General features: G+C 41.4%; 2 protein-coding genes across 2 annotated transcripts in view; one reads left to right on the plus strand and one right to left on the minus strand.

Annotated features, from left to right (window-relative positions):
* ctnna1 (catenin (cadherin-associated protein), alpha 1) overlaps nt 1-24,615 on the plus strand; it is a 172,662-nt gene that overhangs the window by 93,598 nt on the left and 54,449 nt on the right. The gene's annotated exons all lie outside the window — the stretch shown is intronic.
* lrrtm2 (leucine rich repeat transmembrane neuronal 2) lies at nt 10,994-12,487 on the minus strand. The gene has a single exon (XM_078231628.1). The coding sequence runs from the start codon at nt 12,485-12,487 to the stop codon at nt 10,994-10,996; it is 1,494 nt and encodes a 497-aa protein (XP_078087754.1).

Below are 24,615 nucleotides of genomic sequence, written 5' to 3' on the forward strand. Positions count from 1 at the left end.
TTGTCCTTTTCTGTCTTGTTTTTGTCCTCAATCTGCATTAGGACAATTAAAATCCTCTACTTTTGCTGCTTTTTCACTTCTACATATTTCTGAAATTTTCTCCCTTTCTCATTATTTTGGTTGACACCCAGAAATGTAATGGCTTTTTACTGTTCCATAACTAACCAAGTAGATTGTCTTTGAATCCCTGCTATATCATTTGTCTGAAGAAGAGTAATATTATTGTTCAGTATTGCTACTGGCCCTCCCTTTTTTCTTCCCTAACCCTTTTGATTACAGTATAGCCAGGAATATTAAGTTTTCATTCCTGCTTATGTTTAAGCTCGATTTCCCTACAACCATCACAGCTTAACTCCATGTGGCAATCTGTACCTGCTGCTCATCAACATTATCTATAAACACTCCTTCCAATAACATTCATGTATTCCAACAATATGCTCAGCTGTTTTTTCCTCCATCTAGAACATAGAGAACATAGAACAGTATAGCACAGAACAGGCCCTTCGGCCCATGATGTTGTGCCGAGCTTTATCTGAAACCAAGATCAAGCTATCCCACTCCCTATCATCCTGGTAATTTTTGTTCTTTCTGTACTATTCTTCCCTTTGATTCTTAGTTTTCTGTGCACCTTGCTTTTCTTTGCTGCTATGTTCTCGTTCTCTCTGGAGATAAATTACCAGAAAATTTGTTTTAGTACCTGGGCTGAGGGATAACGATTGGCCAGCATGCTGAGAAGGAATTGCTTCTTTTTGAATAAATGCCATGGAATTGATTTGCACCCACCTGATGCAAAGTATGGAGAAGAACACCATTAATAATGTAGTACACCCTCTGTACTGTATTGGAGTGTCAGCCGTGAGGATTGACGTGCAACCTTCTGTCTTAATTGGCAGAGTGGTAACCTTGAATTGACAATTGACTAATTTGGATGCAAGGTGTGTGGAACTTAAATGGCTAGGATCACTGAAGTGTCATTCTAATAATGAAAAATAGTACACGGGTATAAGAGTATGCTGCCTCCTCTTTAAAAAGTATGAAGGAATCTGTGATATAGTCAAAGATACGGGATTAGTGCAACTTTAGTGGTAGTTATTGTCGGTGCAGACGCGACGGGCCAAAGGACCTTTTCTGCACTGTATGACTCCATGACTATAGTCAAGGGAAAGAGCTGACCCAATAGCCTTTTTTAATTCCAAGTTTATTTTCAATCTTCTGGGTAATTTTCAGAAATGTTCCATAGAAAAACATGGAATGAGAAAATGCAATTCAACCCTTGAAGTATCTTCAGGGAAATGCCTTGAAGGAAAATGTTATATAAGTACTTGTATTAGCTTTGATAATCTATTAAAGCAATGGCATATTTACTGTTCCCATATTTTTTATATTTAACTTTTTTTATTGTTTTCTAATTTAAATCAGACACCCGTCATGGGAACTCAAAGTTCCAGAACTGTCGGTCACTTTTTCCTGAAACATGCTTTAAAAAAGTGGCATACCTTCAAAGACATTGTTTAAGTTTATTTATTAATGTTAAAAGTATGCTTATATTAATACTGCAATGAAGTTACTGTGAAAATCCTCTAGTCACCACACTCCGCCGCCACACTTCGGATACACTGAGGGAGAATTTTAGCATGAACAATGCACCTAATCGGCACGTCTTTTGGGAGGAAACCCACACAGATGGGGAGAACATGCAGACTTCGCACAGATAGTGATCCAAGCCAGGAATCAAACCCAGGTCCTTGGCACTGAGAGGCAGCAGTGCTTGGCACCATACAGCCCTTGTATGCAAAGCTTTTCAGATAATTCTAAATGTGGCCTCAGTGATCTACAGTGTTGCTGAATGCTCATAACTAGCAGGTGCAATAACATTTCTAGGTAGAAATTTCTGGTGGTTATTAACTTTGTCCACAGTCTTCGGAACCACTTTAGAGCAATTTTTAAATTGGGCCACATTCAGACTGGAGTATATTGCTGATGTGAACCAGTTCATGTTGAGTACGTATGTCGTTTTCCTGCCTGCACATCCCCATTTTATCTTTCCTAGATTGTTTTTTTAAAAAAAAATGTCTATAGTAAGTATTATGTTAATTAATCATTTTCAAATCTGTCGCCTTACTTTCCATTGTTATGGATAAGGCTTCTAAATATTAAAAATTCAAACATTTAGATTGAATTTCATTAAGCCTTTGCAAGAAAAAAATATAGTTTACAGCCCATTTCCTTTTCCTGTTTTATTTAAAATAAATTCAGCATTTTAGTTTTTTTATAAAGGGTAGTTATAATATCTGGAATTCTTCTAATTTTGTATTATAAGAATTGTTCCGCCCACCACCACCTCTCCAGTAAAGTAGTGCATCGAAAAGAACAATGGGACAATCATAATTCATAATTGTGGATAACAAGGTTTTACATTGGATAAAGGTTACGCCTTAGGTTATTGCTTTTGTATTCAATTTGATATATAAATTTGGATCTCATCTTCTGAAATTAATTTATACTTAAACATGTTAGCTTTGCACTTAACGTGTACCTGCACCACCAGTCTTTTAGTCTAGGTGGCGCTCATAGATAAACTATGAGCTGTATTCAAATTACAATTTTCTTTCTGTTTTGTAAACTTAAAACATTCTTTTCAAGGGATTGTTTCTTTTTATGCAAGAGCGATGCATACTTCGCTGCTGATTTTAACCGCAGTATTTTAACTGTGTTGACCTAACAAACTTTGACACATACGTTTCCAAACGGAAGTCACAATAAAAAGAATTGATTCCATTCTTTCAATGTCAACTGATAAAAATACTAGTCTTGAGATTCTAAAATGGCAAATATATTTACTTTTGTCAAACTAATTTACATACACGCACTTGTACATTGACATAATATAATATTGCAGTTCCTCTTACAATTTCCAAGCTGCAACCAAATATGTTCAATTTTATACTGAACGTTTGCATTGTGATAGGTTCAGTCAAGAATATGGAGTTGCTTTGTCAGATAGCAATTGGTCCTTTCCAAGATTAATTGGCAGTGCACACATTTGTTTAAAAATCTTTTTCGGAATTGACCAAAACTCTGAACTTCATTCCAATTGCAGTAGCAATCGGATTAATTCAAAAATTTAGCATTATGATCTGAATGATTTATTTTATCAGATTTGAAGTGTGTGGACCATGTTTAAGTTTGTACCAAGTATGAATTTTGCAATTCTTTTTCTTTGGTGTGAGAATGTTCAATTAATTTATTGCATTGGAATAGCTTCTTTAAAATTGCACAGTTTACTTAAACCTGTTAACTAAATTATTGATTGGCATGTTACCAGGGATGAGGAAATTTTACTTACATGGAGAAGTTAGGATTGATGTGCTAAGAGCAGTGAAGGTTAAGGGTAACTTTAATTGTGACATTCAAAATTGAAGGGTTATGATAGTGGATGCAGATTTAAAGTAATTGCCAAAGGACCTGGAGCGCTGAGTTTTTTTTTACATAGCATGCTATTTTGATCTGGCCCTGCTTGGAAAGGTGGTTAATGTAGATTCCATAGCTTTCAAAAGGAAATTGGATAAATACCTGAAAAGGAAATCAATTGGAATGCTGTGGAGAAAATTAGATAATTAGTCTAGTTAGATAGTTCTTTCTAAGCATGGACACAAGGGTTGAACACTCTCCGCTTGCCCAGACTGCAGCTCCAACAATGCCTGAGAAGCTTGCCACCATCCAGGACAATACAGCTCACTTGTTTGGCACCCATTCACAAACATTCACTCCCTCCCCACTGAAGTACAGTGGCAGCCATGTACCATCTAATAGGCAGCAACTCCCAAACCCACAATCACTACCATCAAGAAGGGCAAGGGCTGCAGACAGATTGGAAGTGCCCATCCAAGCCACTCGCTATCCTGACTTGGAAATATATTGCTGTTCCTTCACTGTCGCTGGGTCAATCTCCTGCAACTCCTTCCCTAACAGCATTGTGGATGTATCTACACCACGTGGACTGCAGCGTTTCAAGAAGACAGCACTCTTCTACCTTCTTGAGGGCAATTACAGATGGGCAATAAATGCTGGCCTAGCCAGCAATGACCACATCTTATGAATGAATTAACAGAATGGGTTCCTTCAATTCTAAATGACTGACTAAATATTTTTATATTGCAAAGTTATTTGTTTACAGTTCAGTACTAAATACTGTGATTCTCTCTTCTCGATCTATAGTTCAGAAGTGCCATACAACATTCTGATTCAACTTTATTTTTATACATAGAAAAAGGCTTTAAAATTCATTATTATGTATTAGCCTTCCAATCCATAATCTGCAACTTTCAACATTTTTTGACTTGAAAGGATGTCGATAAAAATGTCATTGAATTATTGAAAGAAGCAACCACCAGTCATTGTTTTATTTATAGTAATTTTAACTGTTCTTAAAAAAAAACTTCCAAATGTTTGTGGAACAGTTGTTCATTTATATTAATTGCAACATTAATTGTTATAGTTAGTGTTCAGCTGTTGGCCTTGGTTGGGCTGGGCTACTCGAGTGACAGCATATAGAGTTGAGATTGAGTGTAGTCTTCAGGTGCAGTATGGTTAGCGAGCAGGGTGATTTGACCCAGGAAACGCAGATGTAGTTCACGCCCCATGTTCTGTCCTTTTTTATTAATCTGTGGGATGTGAGCACTAACAAGGCCAGCATTTATTGTTCATTCCTAATTACTCTTGAGAAAGTGGTGATGCGTTACCACCTTGAATTGCTGCAAGCCATTTGGTATTGCACACTAATACAGATAGCAAGGGCGTCCCAAGGTTTTGACCTAGCATGATTTGAAGGAACAGTAAAACATTTCAAGCCAGGATGGTGTGTGAGTTGGAGGGGAACTTGTGGATTGTGGTGTTCCCATGCATCTGCTGCCCAGCTCCGCGAGTTGATAGAGGATGTACGTTTGGATGATGGTGCCAAAGGAGCCTTGGCAAGTTGCTTTGGTGTATCCTGTGGATAGTACACACTGTAGCCACTTGGTTGTGAAAAAAGTTAATAAATAAGCTGGTGGAAGTTTTGCTGATCAAAAGAGCTGCTTTGGCCTGGATTGTGTCGAGCTTCTTGTGTCGTTGAAGTTGCGCTTATCCAGACAAGTGGAAAGTATGCCATCACACTCGGGGCTTATGTCCTGGACAGGCTCTGGGGAGTCAGAGGTGAGTTACTCAGTGCAGAATTCCCAGTCTCTCACCTGGTCTTTGCATTATTTAGGTGGCTGGTCGAGTTAATGTTTGGGTTCCCCCCCTCCCTTCCCTGTCCCCAGCAGGTCACAGTAGGACATTTAGTGATAGTAATGCTGTTGAACATCAAGAGGAGTGGGTTAGGTTCTCTCTTCTTGGAGCTGGTTCTTGCATTTAATGCCACTTATCAGTCCAATCCTGAATGTTGTCCAGGTCTTGCTGCCTGTGAGCATGGACTGCTTCAGTATCTTAGAAGTTGCAAATGTTACTAAACACTGCACAATCATCAGCAAACACCCCCTCTTAACTTATTTTAGAGGGAAAGTCATTGATGAAGCAGATAAAGACACTACCCTGAGGAACTCCTGCAGTGATATCCTCGAGCTACGTTGATTAGTTTCCAACAACCATATCCATCTGAAATTTCAACCAATGGAGAATATTCCCACTGACTCCAATTTTGCTGTTTCCTGAGGCCACACCTGGTGAAATTCTGCATTGATGTCAAGGGTGGTCACTCTCTCCGCACCTCTGGAATTCAGATCTTTTGTCCATGCTTGGACCAAGACTGTAATGAGGTCAGGAGCTGAGTGGGCCTGGTAGATCCCAAACTAAACGTCATTAAGTTATTGCTGAGTAAGGGTGGAATTTTCCCATCCCGTCCACCACGGGAATCGTAGCAGGTAGGGGGCGGACCATGCAAAGATCTGTTGACCTCGGGCGGGATTTTCTGGCCCTGGGATGAGCGTTGCTGGAAAATCCCGCCCTAAGTGTCACTTGATAGCACAGTCAGCAGCGTCTTCCCACATTTTGCCGATGATTGTGAGCAGACTGGTGAGATGGTTATTAACTGGATTAGATTTCCAGTTTTTTGTGTGAACAGTATAGACTTTGGCCTCTACTGTTGTAGTTGTACTAGAACAGCTTGGCTAGGGATATGGCTAGTTCTGGAGAACAAGTCTTCAGTACTACATCCAGAATGTTATGAGGGCTTGTGGCCTTTGCTATATCCAATGGGCTTGGCCTAGTATTTCAATATTTTTTATCAATTTCCAATGCCTGCTTTTATAAAAGAAACTACCTATGTAAATTGTCACTTATTATGCCCTCCTACCAGTGCCACCACTAATAGGAAGCTGTTAAATGCAGTGCAACAATGTTATATTCCCATTGACAATTCTATTATAAATATTGAGCTAAGAATTCATAATGAAAAATCTGTGCGGCTATGAGAAATAGGTTTTTTGGTTAAAATTAATGGTATACCAAGGTTAAATAAAGTTTAAATGCTGAACTCAGACACAGCTTAATTATGGTTCATTGGGTAGAATTTTCCTGGCAATCTTCATCAGTATTTGGTTTTGGGATGGAAAGCATAAAGCGAAAGAGAATTTCAAGATATTGCCATCTCTGAAGTACAACCTTGTATTGCATTTTGGAACTATTTCTCCTGGAAACAGTTTCATCATGAGTTCCAATTGCCAAATTGCATTGTTTCAACTGCAGCTTAAATACAGCAACAAATTGATATCTGTGCAGCTTTTATCTTTCTGGCAGACCTCCCAAAGGTGCTGCAGGAAGAAACCATTCAGTTTTGCCTCTGTGAAGTTATGATTGTTGCAGAATTGTCTTTGTACTGTTCAATCAACCCTAAAGTGGGGCAACAGTTGGGAAGTTTTAGGATATGATTAACAGTACATGCAAGTAATGGTATTTGCCCTTTACATTTAAACATCAACCCCTCCCATGCTTGTACAGCCCAGTCTTTTCAAAAAGCCAGCAGCAAGGTTTTGAATATTTGACTGGATGGAATTGTTTAAATTATAAAGGAATGGTAAATATCCTTAACTCTATTTCTGCTTTTTTGAAACTGACCTTTAGTTTTCTCCAGTGTCCATTGCACACTCAAAGGAAAACCTTTCCCTTCCAGCACCTGGAGTATTTAGTAGTTTGAAGGGGGCAGAATGCAAAGAACTAACAGGAAGCAAAATGGTTAACATTGCTGCCTCACAGCACCAGAAGCCTGGATTCAATTCGAGCCTTGGCTGGCTGACTGAGCTTGCACGTTCTTCCCATGTCTGCGTGGGTTTCCTCCGGGTGCTCGGTTTCCCCCCACAGCCCAAAGCTGGATTGGCCATGGTAAATGCACAAGTTTACGGGGATAGGGCAGAGGGGAGGCCCTGAGTGGGATGCTTTTTCAGAGTCCGGGCAGAGTCAATAGACTGGCCACTTTCTGCATTGTAGGGATTCTACCATTTGAATCATAGTTTAAATTTTTAATGTCCAAAGTGTTTCAATTTGCCCCAGAATTTTGGGAATAAAGATTTTCAATCGGAGGCTGAAGCTCCACACCAGAAATTTGAGCTGCTAAACTGGGACACACTGAGGGAGTGCTTCTTTGTTGAAGACATTACCCTTTGGATGATTTATTAACCTGAGACCTTGTGTGTCTTGTCTTGTAGTAAAGCTGGACATATAAAATTCCTGTGGCATTTTTTTGTTTAAAGAGGAGTTCTTTCAGAGTCATATCTGCAGGTTTTTCATCTCATTGTTGTTTGTGGGATCTTGGTCCATGAAAAAAAAAATGTTGTTTTGCCTACACATCAACACAAAACAGAAACTTGTATTGTTTGTTTTATGCCCTTCTCAAATCCAATTTTCTCTTGCCCTTCCTATCATGAAGGTACTGAATCATGCTGGATATTGTTCTTTGCCTTTTGTGTTTCTGGACAGATGCTGTGGGGCTCTGCAGTTTCCCCCTCTAATCTACTGTTCACATACAAATTTCCAGCAGAGGTCACTGGATAGCAACCAAGCTCTGGCACATAGGCCATTTTTTCCCTGATTCTAACCTGAGGATACTCCAATCCATCTGCAGTCTCCCTGTTGCTTCCACATCAAAAACTCAACATGGATTATTGGTTTCATTGCAGGTCTTATGTTTGGTTTGTCTTGGTACTATATGGTCCATTGGCCATTCAGCATCGAGAGGCCTTTAATTTTAACATTAAGTCCAATAATGAGAACCCAGAATTTAAAATCTCTAACATGAAAATTAGTGAAAGTTTTAATTTGGTGTTTGCAAATTACTCCAAGAAAAAAAAGCATTGACTATTCACAGGTACAGTTTTCACGGGTTGCATTTTAAACCTTGACAGTAAAAGAAGAATTGCACGATAAACATATCTGTTTATCTTGCGCTTCCGATAGATGCTCTTGGCATATGTGTCAACTGCATTAACTGGAAAAAGCTTTTGTTTCTCTTTGAAAATGGAGAGAAGGAAATAGTTCAACAGGTGAAGTAAAGACTCTATAGAGCATTTCTTAAAAATATTTCTGGAGGTTAATAGAATTTGTATTGTTTTTAGACTAACACAGATTTAATACTGTAAGGAATTATAAAATACGTAAGAACTCTAGTGACAAATAAGATTTGTAGGGTATTTTTCAAGTTTGTATTTTTGGAGAGTCTCGCCTGGCAGCTGCACATTTGCGATTTTTCAGTACTGATACTAATGGTCGAGGTAGTACAAAAGTAGGCCTTTTTTATATTTATTGATGCAATTGAGTCCTGGGAATGAATGATTTCCTTTTCTGTATTGGTCAGAATTGAACCCTTTCAGATCCAATGTACCATGAGCTGGATGCAAGGTGAAGCATGTGTTTAATACAGTATGTAAGAGTTAATAGCTTAGTGATGTGTTCATTTCCCTTGAGTTACCTTTGTGGCCCATATCAGTGCAATATCCAATTTTGTGCTAAATTACAACCATGTTTGCACTATGATCAAGCAATGCATTAGTGATATTTATGTTGTTTTCAAAATTCACGCTCCAGAACCTGTAGAAATTTGTTAGGAATTTGGTGCAATTTTGGTAGAGGGACAAATTGTAGAAAGCTAGGGAATCTTTGTCCAACAAAAGCTTTGTGTTTGTGCTTTACTTCCCAAAAAAAATCAAATTGCATGAAAGAGAGATTGCTGATTTTGTGAATCACGCTGATCTCATGCAGGTATTTGAATTTGGGTTTTAAACTGGATTTTAATTCTGAACCTTACATGAAGCAGCAATAAATTAATATTATGGGCTAAATTTCAGCCTGGTTCTGAGGTAAGCAAGGCACGAGTCAAATGCCTTCACTGTATTCTTACAGTATGCTACTCTGTAGCACATTTATTAAACCATATATCAAAACAAATTATGTATTAGCCCAAAACCCACTAGTTTGACCTACATCATCGCAGATATAGTGCATTGCTTTATAGAATTTTATTTTCAGGCCACTCAAGTAAAGGGGGCAGCATTGTACTACAAAATTAATGTTGCTTTGAATTTGAAACCTAAAGTTATAACTTGTAAATCTGTCTATATATGCGTTCATTTTCCAACCTCACATTCTTAAATTCTTTTGGTCCCTGGTGATCCTTGTTTCCTGCCCTCCCCTCTACAAGCTTATGCTTGCTTTGACTTTCAGCCTACTCTCTTTTATTCTTGAGGAAGAGTCTGACTGTATTTGAATGCCAGGGTATAGCAGGTGATGGTATGACTAAGCCCAGATTGGTGGACGGCAGTATGCATGAAGGAAAGTGGTCAGTAGCGTGTCTTTCCTTGTTTTATAGATCTATTTGTCTATATTTGCAGGCTGCTACCAGTTCATATTCCTGCACACTCCTGGTTGTTTTATAGTATGTCCAAGTCTCTTCAAAGCAACTGAAATTCATTGTGATTCCCATATGCTCCCATTCTTTTCTGGTGGACAACAGTATGTTAAGTTGATAAAATTTACATCAATTAAAAATTAGAGGGTTGATTGCACACTGTATTTCTGTAACACGTTAATTTGTCAGTTAGGACATGACTACATTTCCATTTTCTGTAATTTGATTGAAGTCCCAGCGGTAGCTTGTTCCTTGAATCAACCAATTGAACATTGCTGTAAGTATTTGCTTATTGCAGTCTTCCATGTGGATACTGTGACTTGCTAACCTGCTGCTAAATTTCTTTTATGTGGCAGTGATTTTAACTGTTAACTGACTGCAGATTAGCTGGAATATTATATTATCTCTGGGTCATAGTATTTGACCTTTTTAAAAAATTTATGTTTTTATTCAAGGTTGAGCAAAATTTATTGTGTACAATTGAGTGAATTTCACAAACACATTCTATGAAAGCAGAGCTATCCGTTAACCTTCTCAATGTACTTAATTGATCTAATCAAGCAAAAACTTCACTTAACCCTGTCAGTAAAAACTCAAGAAATCTTTCAGTTTTGATGTTTAAAAAAACAGTTCATCATCAATTCCTTTTGATTTCTACCTTATGAAGCATTGGGCATGATTGAGCCCATTATTTAATAACTTACAGTAACTGGCTTATCTAAAGGTCTCATTTTTTTGTGGAGAGGTTGATGCCAAGGACATGAGGCAATTTAATATTTGATCTTTAGTGACAAGCTGTCTAACTCAGCACAGCTAAGGTAATTTTTTTAAACTCTGTTGTGAATCAAGCAATTTCTTCCACCGACAAATAAAATAGTTATTACAAAAATAAATTTAGCTTGTATGGCATGATGCAAATCCAGACAGAGAAATCTAGGCTGACTTTCATTCGCAGCGTCAGGTACAATTTAGAGTAAGAGAGCCAGTGCCAGAATTTTGGTAACTTTATTCTGCAAATAAAAAATATTAATGTTCAATTCTGTAGTTAAAAGTTGAAAGCATTTTACTCACAGATTTCCCATTTCTTAAACTGTATGTTGATTACATGAGCTCAGTAATTTATACTTCACATTCTTTATAAGGCAGCTGCTGACATTTGCATTGTCCGTAACCATTTATGATCACCAGTGCGCCTTCCTCATGGGTGGGCTCATATTCATTATAGGGTACTTGTGTAGATAAATCTGCCATGGGCTGCCTGGCTTGGTGGCGAATTTGCCTCCGGTGTTGCATCATGGAGCAATGCCTTATACGTCTTAGGGTAGGGGGGCAGCATTTCCGTGAAATGTACACCACAAGGATAATGAGGAAAAAAGAGAACAATAGAGCCATTGTTCCAGTTATTATCCTGTGAGTAAAGAGAGTATTATCAGGCTCAAGGAAGTCTTCAGCAGTTGTTTCTATAGTTGGATTTTCAGTATCCTCTGAACCGGAGTCGGTAGACGTTAATTCTGTTCCGTATTCAGTAGTTTCCGACTGCTGTATAGAGTCTGTATAGCCAGTGGTTATTTGTGTGGTGGTTGCTGAAAGATTGCTGCAGATTTGAAATCCATGAACAGCATCTAATATGTCCTCGCCTTGTGTGTGCTCTGGGCTAGCACAAACCATTGAGTTCTCCCATCGACCTTGGAAATTGCTTAGCCAAGAGGCCAGGGCACAAATATTTTTGTTACAAACCCACATGTTACTAGAAAGACCGATGTGAGTTAGCGATTTCCACGAGTTAACAATCTGGCCATCCAATGCGGTGAGCTTGTTTGAATCCATCAGAAGTATCTTTAGATTCGGCATTGTAAGGAAAACATGAGGCTCAATTGTTCTAATCTCATTTCCAGTTACGTCGAGCTTTTCCAGTGTGTCCCAAGTCCATTCCATTCCACATAACAGGATACTAATTTTGTTCCATTGTAAAAATAGTGTTTGGAGACTTATTAGCCGAGGGAAATGAGCAAAATTAATCTTTGTCAGCTGGTTGTGCTCTAAGTGAAGCTCCTTGAGTTTGATTAATCCTGCAAAACCATTACGAGCCAGGCTTCGCAAGCGATTGTTGCTTATATCCAAAAACTCCAGGCTTCGGCAGTCCCAGAAAATCCTTATAGGAATGGTCCTTAATGAATTTGAACGTAGGTGCAGTGTTTGAAGTTTTCGTAAGCTGTGGAATTGCTCTGGTTGCAGAGAAGTAATTTGATTAAATGACAGGTCCAGATTCTGCAAGTTAATCAGTTGGCTGAATGTAGTATTTGCCAGTCGCACAATCCTATTGTAGCTGAGGATTAATTCTTTAAGTTTATACAGTCCTTGAAAGGCATCCACTTGAATAACAGAAATCTGGTTATGATCTAAATAGAGCCACGTAAGTTGGCTGTAGCTTGTAAATTGATCATTTTGCAGTTCAACAAAACTATTGTGCCTGAGCGACAAGCCTATAGACCCGTGGGAGACATTGTCGGGTACTCCTTGAAAACCTTGGGAATCACAGTAAAAGAGCAGCTCCTCGCATCTGCATTTTTGTGGACATGCTGTGCCTGAGGCAGGCAGCATTTTCAACAACATGCTCATCACACACAATGCCACCGTTGTTGGCCCCCCCAATGGCCACTTCGAATGCAAACCTGTAGGTGGCAATCAAATGAAATTCATTTAGGTTTTTAGCCTAAACAGTCCATCATATATGGTGATTTAGGTGCTTCATCCCCTCCCCCACAAAAGCTGTTGCAGCTAACGATGATAGAATTGTTAGACATGATTTTGTTTTCAAAAGGGGGGAAACATTCTATATGTTTCCAACGAGCTAAATAATTTGCTCCTCCTTCCCCCTCTGTCCCTGCAGCCCCTCTGTTCCCCTCCCATCTGGATTTTCAAAATCCTATTTCAAAAGAAAACACTTACCCATTCTTTTCTGCACATTGGAGACTGCATTCAACTATCCTTCTGTTCAGACTCCTCGAGCAGTGAGCTGGAAAGAAGTTCCAGTGGAAGAGGCAGCTTTTGAAAAGACGCGACACAAAAAGGATTTCTATTTGCTTTCACATATGACAATGGCGAGTATTCCAGTTGGAAGCAAAAAGAAAAATGCCATAACAAATCTTCACCTATCCCAGCTGTAACGTTTCCTCCCAAAGCTTTGCCCTTGCCCTGCTTTGATTTCCACTGGCTTAGGACTATAGAATTTTTTCTTGAGGATGAATGAAAACAAACATTTCCTTCACTTGTCCATTCAATTGCTTAATTGAAGCCCAAACCTTCGCCTGCACAGCTGGTGGTCCTATCCTTAACTTGTTGATGGTAATGAAGTACTTGTGCAGAGACCAGCTAGCGGTGCGAACACATTGACTGAAAGCTTCTTTGGAAAGGAGAGCTGTGCTGGTGCTGCAAGAGCGCAGACTTGCAGATTGGTGGCAGGCTGGCGTAAGCTTGTGACGTGCAATGTTTTCAGGCTTTTCAGTAGCATGATGATGAGCTTCATGCTGCATACAGTCTGCAAATTGGATGAAACAGACACTGAAGCATCGAAAATGACTAATAAATAAAAGGGGAAGTACTGGGTATATGATCCTTATCCATTGTTGTTCCCGTTGTATTATTTTTAAAAGATGAAACCTCCAGGAAGCAAATAGCTAGTCTTTGAAAAATAAAATAGCTTTCATTAAAAATACTACTTTCAGGTACAAGTTATCTGATCTGAATATAGAATTGAGTAGAAATTTCATTCTACAATTTGCCCCTGTTTCTAATGTTTCCTAATTGTAGACAAATTTATTGATAAATACATGTTCCTAAATATGTCATAAAATGAAGAATTATTGTATGAAATATCTTATTTGGTTTCATGAAATTGGAATTTTCTCTCTCATTGTAATCTGTCAGTTTTGAAATATTGGAAAGATTGAGGCAAAATAATAAGGTGGACCTCTGCAAGATTTTGACTTAGAACTCTGTACTTTGAAGATAGACTGATTCATGTATTCATCCTGTTTGTAGAAATACTACTTGTGTTTGTAAGCATGTTTGTATGTTCTGTCTGCTAATTTTATGTTGGACTTTAATGTGTTTAGTGATCAATGTCACGTGTGTAACCATGGCAGGGAGTTGGACCACAGACTGTCACAGCCAAACCTAATCTCAGCCTACCCTAATAACCGCAAGGTCTCATGTGACGCTGGTTAGAAAAGTAAAAGTCCACCGGATCCAAGGGAAAGTGGCAAGTTGAATCCAAACTTGACTCGGTAACTTTCAGTGAAGGTCACTGCATAGTTATCAGGAACTCGAGCTGATATTTATCTTTCCTCCTCAACTTCCTAACCCAATGTTCTAAAGTCAATTGTGATGCCTCTGCTGTATCCTGGCTGGCCTGAACTAATGCAGAACAAACCACAGATTTAATTCTGTTTTCTTGGCTTAGCTACATAATGAGTAAACTGGATGAATCCCTGAAAAGTGACTATTCAAAATCAACCAGTGACCAAATTCAGAGAACATATTTGTATCAATTTTAGCCCTTTTCTCATTCTCTCAAATTGATTCCGTCTGGTGGCATGTTTCCAAACTTTAACGACTGAAGTCTTCAGTTGTGCTATAGAAACATAGAAAATTTACTTCATGGAAGGAGGCCATTGACGTATCATGTCTTATCCATTGCTTCCTGTCACTGAGTCAATTTTGGATTCAACATGCCACTTTCCTTTGGATCCTGAGGACTTTTACTTTTCTAACCAGTGTCACATGAGACTTTGTCAAAGGCATTGCTTGAAACTCATGTAGACTTCTTCAAACATACTGCCCTTTATGGAACAATGGTTAAAATATGGCCCTTTCCTAGAATGTTAAACGGTGCTTATTTAAAGTCACCACCTTCTTGAAAAGTATATTACATCTGACTTGTAATAATTAGTTGGATACAAAACAGTTTTAAAGGAATCCTTTCCTACACAGCAAAAAACAATTATTTATAAGTACTTTAAACTCGTAAAAAGCATTTTAAGGTGAATTTGACACTGAGCCACATATGGAGAAATTAGAACCGAAAACGTGGTCAAAGTGTTAAGTCTTAAGGAGCGTGTTAAAAAGAGAAAGAGGTATGGGGAGAACCTAGGCAGTGAGACAACTGCCAAAGTCGCAATTGATTCAATTTTTAAAATTCTGAAGCAGTTCAAACAAAAATATTGGCTTTTCCTTTGTTTTAAAAAGCACCTTAAGATTGTTTAGACTTTTTCAGATGTTTAGTTAAAGTAAAAGGTTTTGGTCTTGGCCTCCGTTGTCACACTTTTGCCTTTTGAGTTTGAAGGTCGTAGGTTTGCACCCCACTCCAGGAACTTGAAAACATAATTTGACACATTTTTTCTAAGTGTGAAAAGATTTGGGTTTTTTTCTCACCGAGAAAATGGATGTGATTCTCTCCCATTTTCACGTTCGTTCAGCACTTAAAATTTTTTTGATAAGATCGCCCCCAAAGTCTTTGGTTAGCCATTTTAAAAACCAAACTGGCCTTTATTAAAATCAGATTCTGAAGGAAGGTCGTCAATTTGTAACCTTAACCTACTTGTTCCTCTCCTCTCATGCTGCCTGATTTTTTTTTTGTATGTTTCCAGAATTTTCTGACTTTATTGGCAGCATTTTGTTTCACTGGTCAGATTGGGTTTCTACCCCATTTCTCATGTTATCCTGATATTTTAATGGTGATGTGAAACAGACATTTAGACATGTCCAAGGGTGCAGGCAGAATCAACTTAAAGCTTGTACTCACTTTGCAACAAACATTTTGGATGCATGATTTTATGGAGGATTTTCCATTGTAATGTTGGATGAACATGCCTTGCACTGTGGCCTCGAGCTGAGTTTTGAACATTTGAAGTTATCCCGGTTTTAAATAATTTCTGTGTGTCAAAGTTTTTCAGAAGCAAAAGCCTAATAAATATCAAATATATAGGAGCACAAGCAAGATTTCTGGTAAAAGATGTAATATTACTTGTACTGTTAGCAATGCAGTGCTACAACAGTACCACTAAACATTCACTGCAGCACTGGCCAAATTTTGTAACAGACTAGCTCACAACCCAGAGCATAAAGTAGTATGCGAGAACGTACTCATAGCATTAGTGCTAACTGAACTGACAGATGGTAGTATATGCAGTTAATTTTATGAATATATTTTACATGGAAATTCCAATTGGGTCTTGGAGCCCCAGTTAAAAGCAGCAATTGATTGTAAAGTAAATACACTTAAAAGTTTAAACTGTGGAATATTTTGCAGTTTATCCTTGCGCACATATGTTTGTGGTTTCTCATATTCTTGGATATGCAAATATAATTGAAAACCAGGTGTCTTAACACTTGCTGTCTTTTGAAGTAAGCATACATTTGTGTTGGCGTGTAACTTTCTTATACAACAGAATCTTAAATATGTGAGCTGAGTGAAGGGAGTCTGATGTAATTTGCACTCCTTGGTTACGTTTAAATGATACTTCAAGCAGAAGGCAAATATTTACTTAGATTCGTGAAATGTTCTTAATTCATTTGTTTGCTCCAATTCTCATTTCTGAACAAATTTATAAAGAAAATTTCACATTTTTTGTTTCACCGGAGTGTATGAGTTGGTCTTCTTTGAAGCTTGCTTTCTTTAATAAGGTTGTCAATATATGATTAGAGACAACCTCAAAAGAAGGCAATAATGGTCTGTGCCAGATTTCCTGGTGCAATCTGATCCCTTGTATACCAAAAGCAACAAATGTAAATTAAATCTGGATGTGATGCATGAAATTCATCTGTGGTTGCTTTAAAGTTGCAAGTGTCATTTCAACGCCATTGTAGCTGTGCAAATCTCACATGTACAGTAATGCCAAGATGCACCATCAAAGTCCACCAGAGTCATAATGCCACGGTCCCTGTCTATTCTAGCTAGTACTTTTTGGCAGTTAAGATTGAGTTGGTATGCTTTATTATAAGATCTATCCTTGAGTTAATTTTATTTTCTTCTAGAATGGATATTGTCTGCTACTGATTTGTACAATTGTCATTCATAAACTTCCATGCTACATTTCCGCTTCAGTGGGCTTTGTTACCATCAAATTTACAATTCAATGTCTTGTTTTACTTTTACTGTGCTGCCCACAATGTATCTCTGAAGTCAATTTTAAATTGAATTTATACTGTTTGTAGTTGGCCGTCTTCAAGTATAGAGACTTCACTCCCCAGTATAACATCAACACAAATTAATGTGTGGTAGATACAGACAAATGTAGTAATAGTGCACAATTCTGTTTGCACAAATAGCTATAATTAGACCTGAAGTAACATCAGATTGAGGTGAGTATTTGGTGCAGTAATGTTTCTGGAGAGATGATTGAAAATAACTTGGAACAAAATTGTAATTTGGATTGTAAAATTGTAATTGTCTTGCTCAGGTTTTGATCACTTCCCTGAAATCTTGCATTTTCGAGTTGAAGGTCAAATGGTGACTCTTTTGAAGAGCATCAACATCGCAATATTCAAAAGGAAGTAAAGTTTACGGTCATATATTTTCCTCAATCTGTTCTTTTATAAAATAATCGGCTAGGAATATATATATTAATATATATATTGAAAAACTTGACTGGTTTGGGTTTTGAGTTTGTCCCCCTTAACTGTAGAGCTACTTCGTTGACATCATAATTTGCAATAGGCTGCAACTTTAGACAAACATTTCAGGCCTGCTATATTTACCTTGGTCCCGGAACAACCATGTTATCAGATGACTTGACAATTTATATGTAAAATTATAGTGCATTCCTTTATCTCCGAGTGTGAATCTAATGAACCCATCGTTGAATTAGTTCAAACTTTTGATCACCAATAATATACTTACTGAAAACGGTGCTTGCACTTTTCCCTTTGACATTAGGTTAGGTAGATTGGCCATGCTAAATTGCCCCTTAATGTCCCAAGATGTGTGTGTTAGGTGGATTAGCCATGGTAAGTGCACAGAGTTACGAGGATTGGATGGAGGTTGGGCCTGGGTAAGGTGCTCTTTCGGAGAGTTGGTGAATACTCAATGGGGCCAAATAGTCGTTTCTGCACTGTAGGGATTCTATGGTTCTTGAATAGTTATGAAAAGTAAACATGGCTAACTGATTGCAGATTTGGTCAAACATGTTATGAACACACAACTTTTGTCCCTAGAAAACTGATTTTTCAAAATGATGTTGTAAGCATTTCTTAAGCAACATGTTATTACTGACTCTCAATCAGAGTTGTTTACGTAATATCTTGCAATATATCATAGAATCATAGAAACCCTACAGTGCAGAAGGAGGCCATTCGGCCCATCGAGTCTGCACTGACCACAATCCCACCCAGGCCCTACCCCCACGTATTCTCCGGTAACATGCAGTATTTCTGGCTAGTTATATTTTAACAAAGTCAAAATCTTGATAAATCATTTTATTTGGTATTGATTCAAATAATACAGCAGCAAACATAAAAGCACTACTGCATAGAATTATGTAACTGGGCATTCTACCCTTATCTAGAATGTTCCATTTGGTTTGTTGAGCCATGACCATTGAAGTGATGACTATCAATACACTTGATGAATTTTATTATTAACTCACCTTTTTGAGTTATTTCTAAACCAGTCTTTGCTAGTAGACTAGGCTAGTGGCTGGTATTCTTTTTTGATATTCAGACTAGGTTGATTGGAGAAGAATAGGGCCAAGAAAACAGGAAAATCTAAGTAAAATAGTTGTGATGTGCAGAAAGAAGAACTCTTCAGATTAGATTAAATTTTAAAGTGTAATGCTCCATTTAGATTAAAGGATACAATTGTCCAAAGATTTGGAGGATTCTTAATTTGCAGTCTGTCTAGATGCAATTAAATTTCAGAATGCTTGTAAAAATGAGCTGTTTGAAAAGTCACAATCACAGCTTTTCTTTTTGCTCATGGGCTTTCCTCACTAGCTGGTGACGATCTATACAGACCAGCAAGGTATATTAATCAAATCACTTGCCTATAGAAGCAGGTTGAGTATTCAATTTACCATTAACCAAAAAACATGGACTCTTGGGGTGTGGAGTGATTGTTAAGTTGGTATTTCTTGCTGCAGGGGCACAAGTATACAACACGAATACCAAAATCACCAGGTGGTGTCAATAGCACTACTGTATTATAAAAGTAGCAGAAAAATGCATTGATTTTTCTCCAAGTGACCTAAGAACTAAGTCACCCCTTAACATTCCAGTTGCTTTTAATATGGTAGTTTTTGGATTGGAGTGGCTCGTCCTTCCAAACTAACGATCAGTTTTCCAATTTGGAACTAACATTTAACACAACTTATCTACTTTTACAACATTTTTTTTGTACAGACTGGTAATCCGCCCATTATTGCTATTTATTTTGAAAAAGTAAAAAATTTAAGCAACTCTTTTCATATTACTTTTGTACCTTTAGTTTTAAGCAATGTTATTCTTTGAATCTATATCCCACGGAAAAAGAAAATGTTAATGATCAATTCCACCCCTCGATTCTGCTATCCTTTTCAGCAAGTAAAGCAGTCTGGGAGACTAACTTTCCTCAGAACATATGCTCTATGACTTTCAGGAATGATCTATATAATCATCATCATGGCTTTCTCCATTAATTTTAAATGATTTTTGTAATATGGAGGCCTAAACCAACCAAAGCCTTGCAGATTTCTACAGGAATTGTGCTGAAACTTAGAGGTTGGTCATTTTTGTTCAGTCCTTGCCTTTTTTCTATAATGGGGACCTTTTTTGGGACTTCCTAATCCATTGGGATACTATCCTATTACAGCGGACTTTGAACAATGTGAATAAGATGATTTGAAATGTTAGTCAACTCCACAAATACCCATAGATTAAAATCATTGTAGGCTAGACCTTTGTTTATCTTAAGCTTCCTAATTTGTCATTCTAATGATTTTCACTCTGCTTTCCTCCTTATTCACCTCTCATCTGAGGCATCTTTCTGCCCTTCACCTCCCACCCATTTCATTGTAGGTGTTTATATGATTCAGTAGTGATACTTTTTTGCTAGGAAAATATGACGCGAATGTAATTGGCAATAGTTTTTCAGTTCCGCCAAATACAATCAAATATGGTTGAGTAATTTTAGCCATTGGAGTATTTTGCTACACTGAGTATTGCAATGAACAGATTCTGATCAGAATTGGGGAGTTAGTATTTGCCTGTCTTTGCAGTGGGGAGCTAATGTTTAAAATGGTGCCTAGTTGACGTAGGACCAAAGAGAAAGTTATTAACTTCAGTTTAAGGATCTATAAACCTTCATATTGAATGTGAGATTGTAATCACAGTGAGATTAAATTGATTTGGTTTGAAAAGAAAACAGTTAGTTAAATATCACACAGACAATTTCTATTATTAGACTATCTGACATTTTACTTGTTGGTTTATAACAACTTGTTGCACACCACCTTGAACATGACGTATTAAATAGCGAAGCAGGCTCGATGGACCATGTAGTTAATGCTTCGCTATGTTATCCTCTCTTGCGTGTGCGTGCGCGCCTCCCCCCTCTCTTGCGTGTGCGCGCGCGCCTCCCACCTCTCTTGCGTGTGCGTGCGCGCCTCCCCCCTCTCTTGCGTGTGCGCGCGCGCCTCCCCCCCCTCTTGCGTGTGCGCGCGCGCCTCCCCCCTCTCTTGCGTGTGCGCGCGCGCCTCCCCCCTCTCTTGCGTGTGCGCGCGCGCCTCCCCCTCTCTTGCGTGTGCGTGCGCGCCTCCCCCCTCTCTTGCGCGCGCACCTCCCCCCTCTCTTGCGTGCGCGCGCGCCTCCCCCTCTCTTGCGTGCGCGCGCGCATCTCCCCCCTCTCTTGCGTGCGCGCGCGCGCCTCCCCCCTCTCTTGCGTGCGCGCACGCGCCTCCCCCTCTCTTGCGTGCGCGCGCGCACCTCCCCCCTCCCTTGCGTGCGCGCGCGCCTCCCCCCTCGCGTGCGCGCCTCCCCCTCTCTTGCGTGCGCGCGCACGCCTCCCCCTCTCTTGCGTGCGCGCACACGCCTCCCCCTCTTGCGGCGCGCGCACGCCTCCCCTTTCTTGCGTGCGCGCGCGCACCTCCCCCCTCTCTTGCGTGCGCGCGCGCCTCCCCCCTCGCGTGCGCGCCTCCCCCTCTCTTGCGTGCGCGCGCGCCTCCCCCTCTCTTGCGTGCGCGCACGCCTCCCCCTCTCTTGTGTGCGCGCGCGCCTCCCCCTCTCTTGCGTGCGCGCACGCCTCCCCCCTCTCTTGCGTGCGCGCGCGCCTCCCCCTCTCTTGCGTGCGCGCGCGCCTCCCCCTCTCTTGCGTGCGCACGCGCGCCTCCCCCTCTCTTGCGTGCGCGCGCACGCCTCCCCCTCTCTTGCGTGCGCGCGCGCGCCTCCCCCTCTCTTGCGTGCGCGCGCGCGCCTCCCCCTCTCTTGCGTGCGCACGCGCGCCTCCCCCTCTCTTGCGTGCGCACGCACGCCTCCCCCTCTCTTGCGTGCGCACGCACGCCTCCCCCTCTCTTGCGTGCGCGCGCACGCCTCCCTCTCTCTTGCGTGCGCACGCGCGCCTCCCCATCTCTTGCGTGCGCGTGCCTCCCCCCTCTCTTGCGTGCGCACGCGCGCCTCCCTCTCTCTTGCGTGCGCACGCGCGCCTCCCCATCTCTTGCGTGCGCGTGCCTCCCCCCTCTCTTGCGTGCGCGCACGCCTCCCCCTCTCTTGCGTGCGCGCGCGCGCCTCCCCTCTCTTGCGTGCGCGCGCGCGCCTCCCCCTCTCTTGCGTGCGCGCGTGCGCCTCCCCCTCTCTCTCTTGCGTGCGCGTGCCTCCCCCCTCTCTTGCGTGCGCGCGCCTCCCCCTCTCTTGCGTGCGCACGCGCGCCTCCCCCCTCTCTTGCGCGGGCGCGCCTCCCCCCTCTCTTGCGTGCGTGCGTGCGCGCGCGCGCGCCTCCCCCCTCTCGCGTGCGCGCGCGCGCCTCCCCCCTCTCGCGTGCGCGCGCGCGCCTCCCCCTCTCTTGTGTGCGCGCGCGCGCCTCCCCCTCTCTTGTGTGCGCGCGCAACCCCCTCTCTTGCGTGCGCGCGCGCGCCTCCCCCCTCTCTTGCGTGCGCGCGCGCGCCTCCCCCCTCTCTTGCGTGCGTGCGCGCCTCCCCCTCACTTGTGTGCGTGCGCGCGCGCGCCTCCCCCTCTCTTGCGTGCGTGCGCGCGCGTGCCTCCCCCTCTCTTGCGTGCGTGCGCGCGCGTGCCTCCCCCTCGCGTGCGTGCGCTGCCTCCCCCTCTCTTGCGTGCGTGCGCGCGCGCGCCTCCCCCCTCTCTTGCGTGCGTGCGCGCGCCTCCCCCCTCTCTTGCGTGCGCGCGCCTCCCCCCTCTCTTGCGTGCGCGCGTGCGTCTCCCCCCCCCTCTCTCTCGCGTGCGCGCGTGCGCCTCCCCCCCCCCCCCCCCCCTCGCGTGCGCGCATGCACCTGTAAGCCATGCACAGCTTCTCGTGGCCGCCATCCCGCTTTTGGCTGATTTGTCTCCTGCTGACTTGCACCTCACGTTGGCCTTGCTATTGGCTGCAGGTTTTTCTGCACAACAACAGTGAGATCATATGGACCAATCATAGCAAGGCCTTTCGATGCATTTGATGCTGATGGGCTAACTAGGCAGCCTATCAGCATCCAGTGCTCCAAGAGGTCTTCCTCTGTTTGGTCCATTTGATTTGCTGAATTCTTTGTAAATCTTGTGCGTTCGAACCAGTGTTTGCTAGTCACGTGGTGGCCGCCAGCTTTGCAGATCCCTGGAGACCCTTCACAGACTCTCTTGCTCTCGAGCTCGTTAAAGGATGCTCAGAGCGCAAGTTCTCATGCTCGACACTCGTTAAAGGATGCTCAGCGCGTGCGCGCTCACACTCTCTCATGCTCGGCACTCGTTTAGGATGCTCAGTAATAAAAGCAAATTACTGAGGATGCTGGAATCTGAAACCAAATAATGCTCACAGCTCTCTCTCGCACGGCACTCATTAAAGATTGCTCAGCACGCTCTCTCTCTGCGCTCTAGCGGGCACTCACCTCTCAATGACTGTAACCACTTCACGCAAGCAAATTTTGGCAGTGAAAAAAATTATCTTTATCCATTCCTTTTTCCTCGGAAGATCTCGTCAAACTGAATTTTAAAATGCTGTTCTGCATGCGAGTTTGGGATCAACCAAATTTTTTTTCATTTGGTCTTGGAATGAGAACTTAATTGACAAGGCCAGCATTTATTGCTTATCCCTCATTGCTTGGCCCTTGAAGATGATGGTGAACTATACTGCAGTAATGTTTAGATAGACGTGCAATGCTGTGAGGTAGAGAGTCGACCCAATGATAGTAAAAGCATAGTGATATAGTTGCAAGACAGGATGGTATGTGACTTAGAGAATTTGCAAGTGCTGGTGTTCCCATGTGTTTGCTCTTCTACGTGATGGGGGTTAAGCTGGTAAGGATCTTTGGCAAGTCACTACAGTGCATCTTTTAGATAGTATACCCTACTGCTATTGTATTGTGGTGGCGGAGTGAGTGAATGTTTAAGGTGGTGGATAGGGTACTTTGGAGCTGCACCCAGACAAGTGTAAAATATTCCATTGCATTCCTGACTCATGCCTTGTAAATGGTGAATCCCATCTTGCTGCAGAATCCCATCTGCCACTGACCTGCCATTATAGCTGGGCTGTTTATATGGCTGGTCCTGTAAATTGTTTTGGTCAGTGACAACCACCAGAATGTTAATGGTAGGAGATTGTGACATTGAATGTCAAGAGGAAATGGGTAGATTCCCTATATTGGATCTGGTTATTACTTGGTACTTATGTGGCACGAATGCACTTATTCCTAGTCTGAATGTTGTCCAGAGCTTGCTGAATCCAAGCACAGACTATATCAGTTTCTGAGGAGTTGTAAATGACACTACAATCATTTGTGATTATCTGCACTTCTGAATGTTATCAGGAAGGCTGTTGACGAAGCAGCTGAAAGGTGTTTGGGCTTAGGACACTAGCCAAATAACTCCCAACAGTGATGTCCTGGAGCTGAGCTACGTGGTTGGTTAAATATGATTTCTCTTTCATTAAACTATGTTGACTCTGCCTGATTATCGTGAGCTTATGCAAGTGCCCTGCACTAACTTTATTAGCTTCTAACATTTTCCGTGTCTCCGATGTTAAGCCAACTGGCCTGTAGTTTCTCGTGTTCTGTCTCGCGTATTGACTAATGGAATTACATTTGCTATCTTCCAAGCTAATGGGACTGTCCTTCAATCTAGGGAGCTCTGGAAAATCAAAACAAGTGCATCAACTAAGATGAAGTCCATCAGGACCTCTGCTCTAATCAGCCGCAACTTTACTCAGTAGTACTTTTCAAGTGACTGTAATTTTCCTGAGTTCCTCTCTACCGTTTCCTAATTTATAGCTGCTTCTGATATATTTTGTATTCTCTATAGTGAAGACTGATGCAAAATACCTGTTCACTTCATCTGCCATCAGTGTTTTCATTATCAGTTCCCCAGACTCATTTCCTATAGGACCAGTGCTCACCTTGTTGACGTTTTTTGAAATTTTTACTATCTGTTTTTATATTTCTGGCTAGCTTTCTCTTGTACTCCTATTCTCCCCCCCCCCCCCCCCTCATTAATCATCCTTTGTTGTTCCTTATATTCTGTCCAATCTTCCGAAAGCCTGCCTTCTCAACCTTGCCCGAGGTGTGGTGATCCTC

Source organism: Mustelus asterias, chromosome 16, assembly GCF_964213995.1.
Source record: "Mustelus asterias chromosome 16, sMusAst1.hap1.1, whole genome shotgun sequence".
In the NCBI taxonomy this organism is placed as follows: Eukaryota; Metazoa; Chordata; class Chondrichthyes; order Carcharhiniformes; family Triakidae; genus Mustelus; species Mustelus asterias.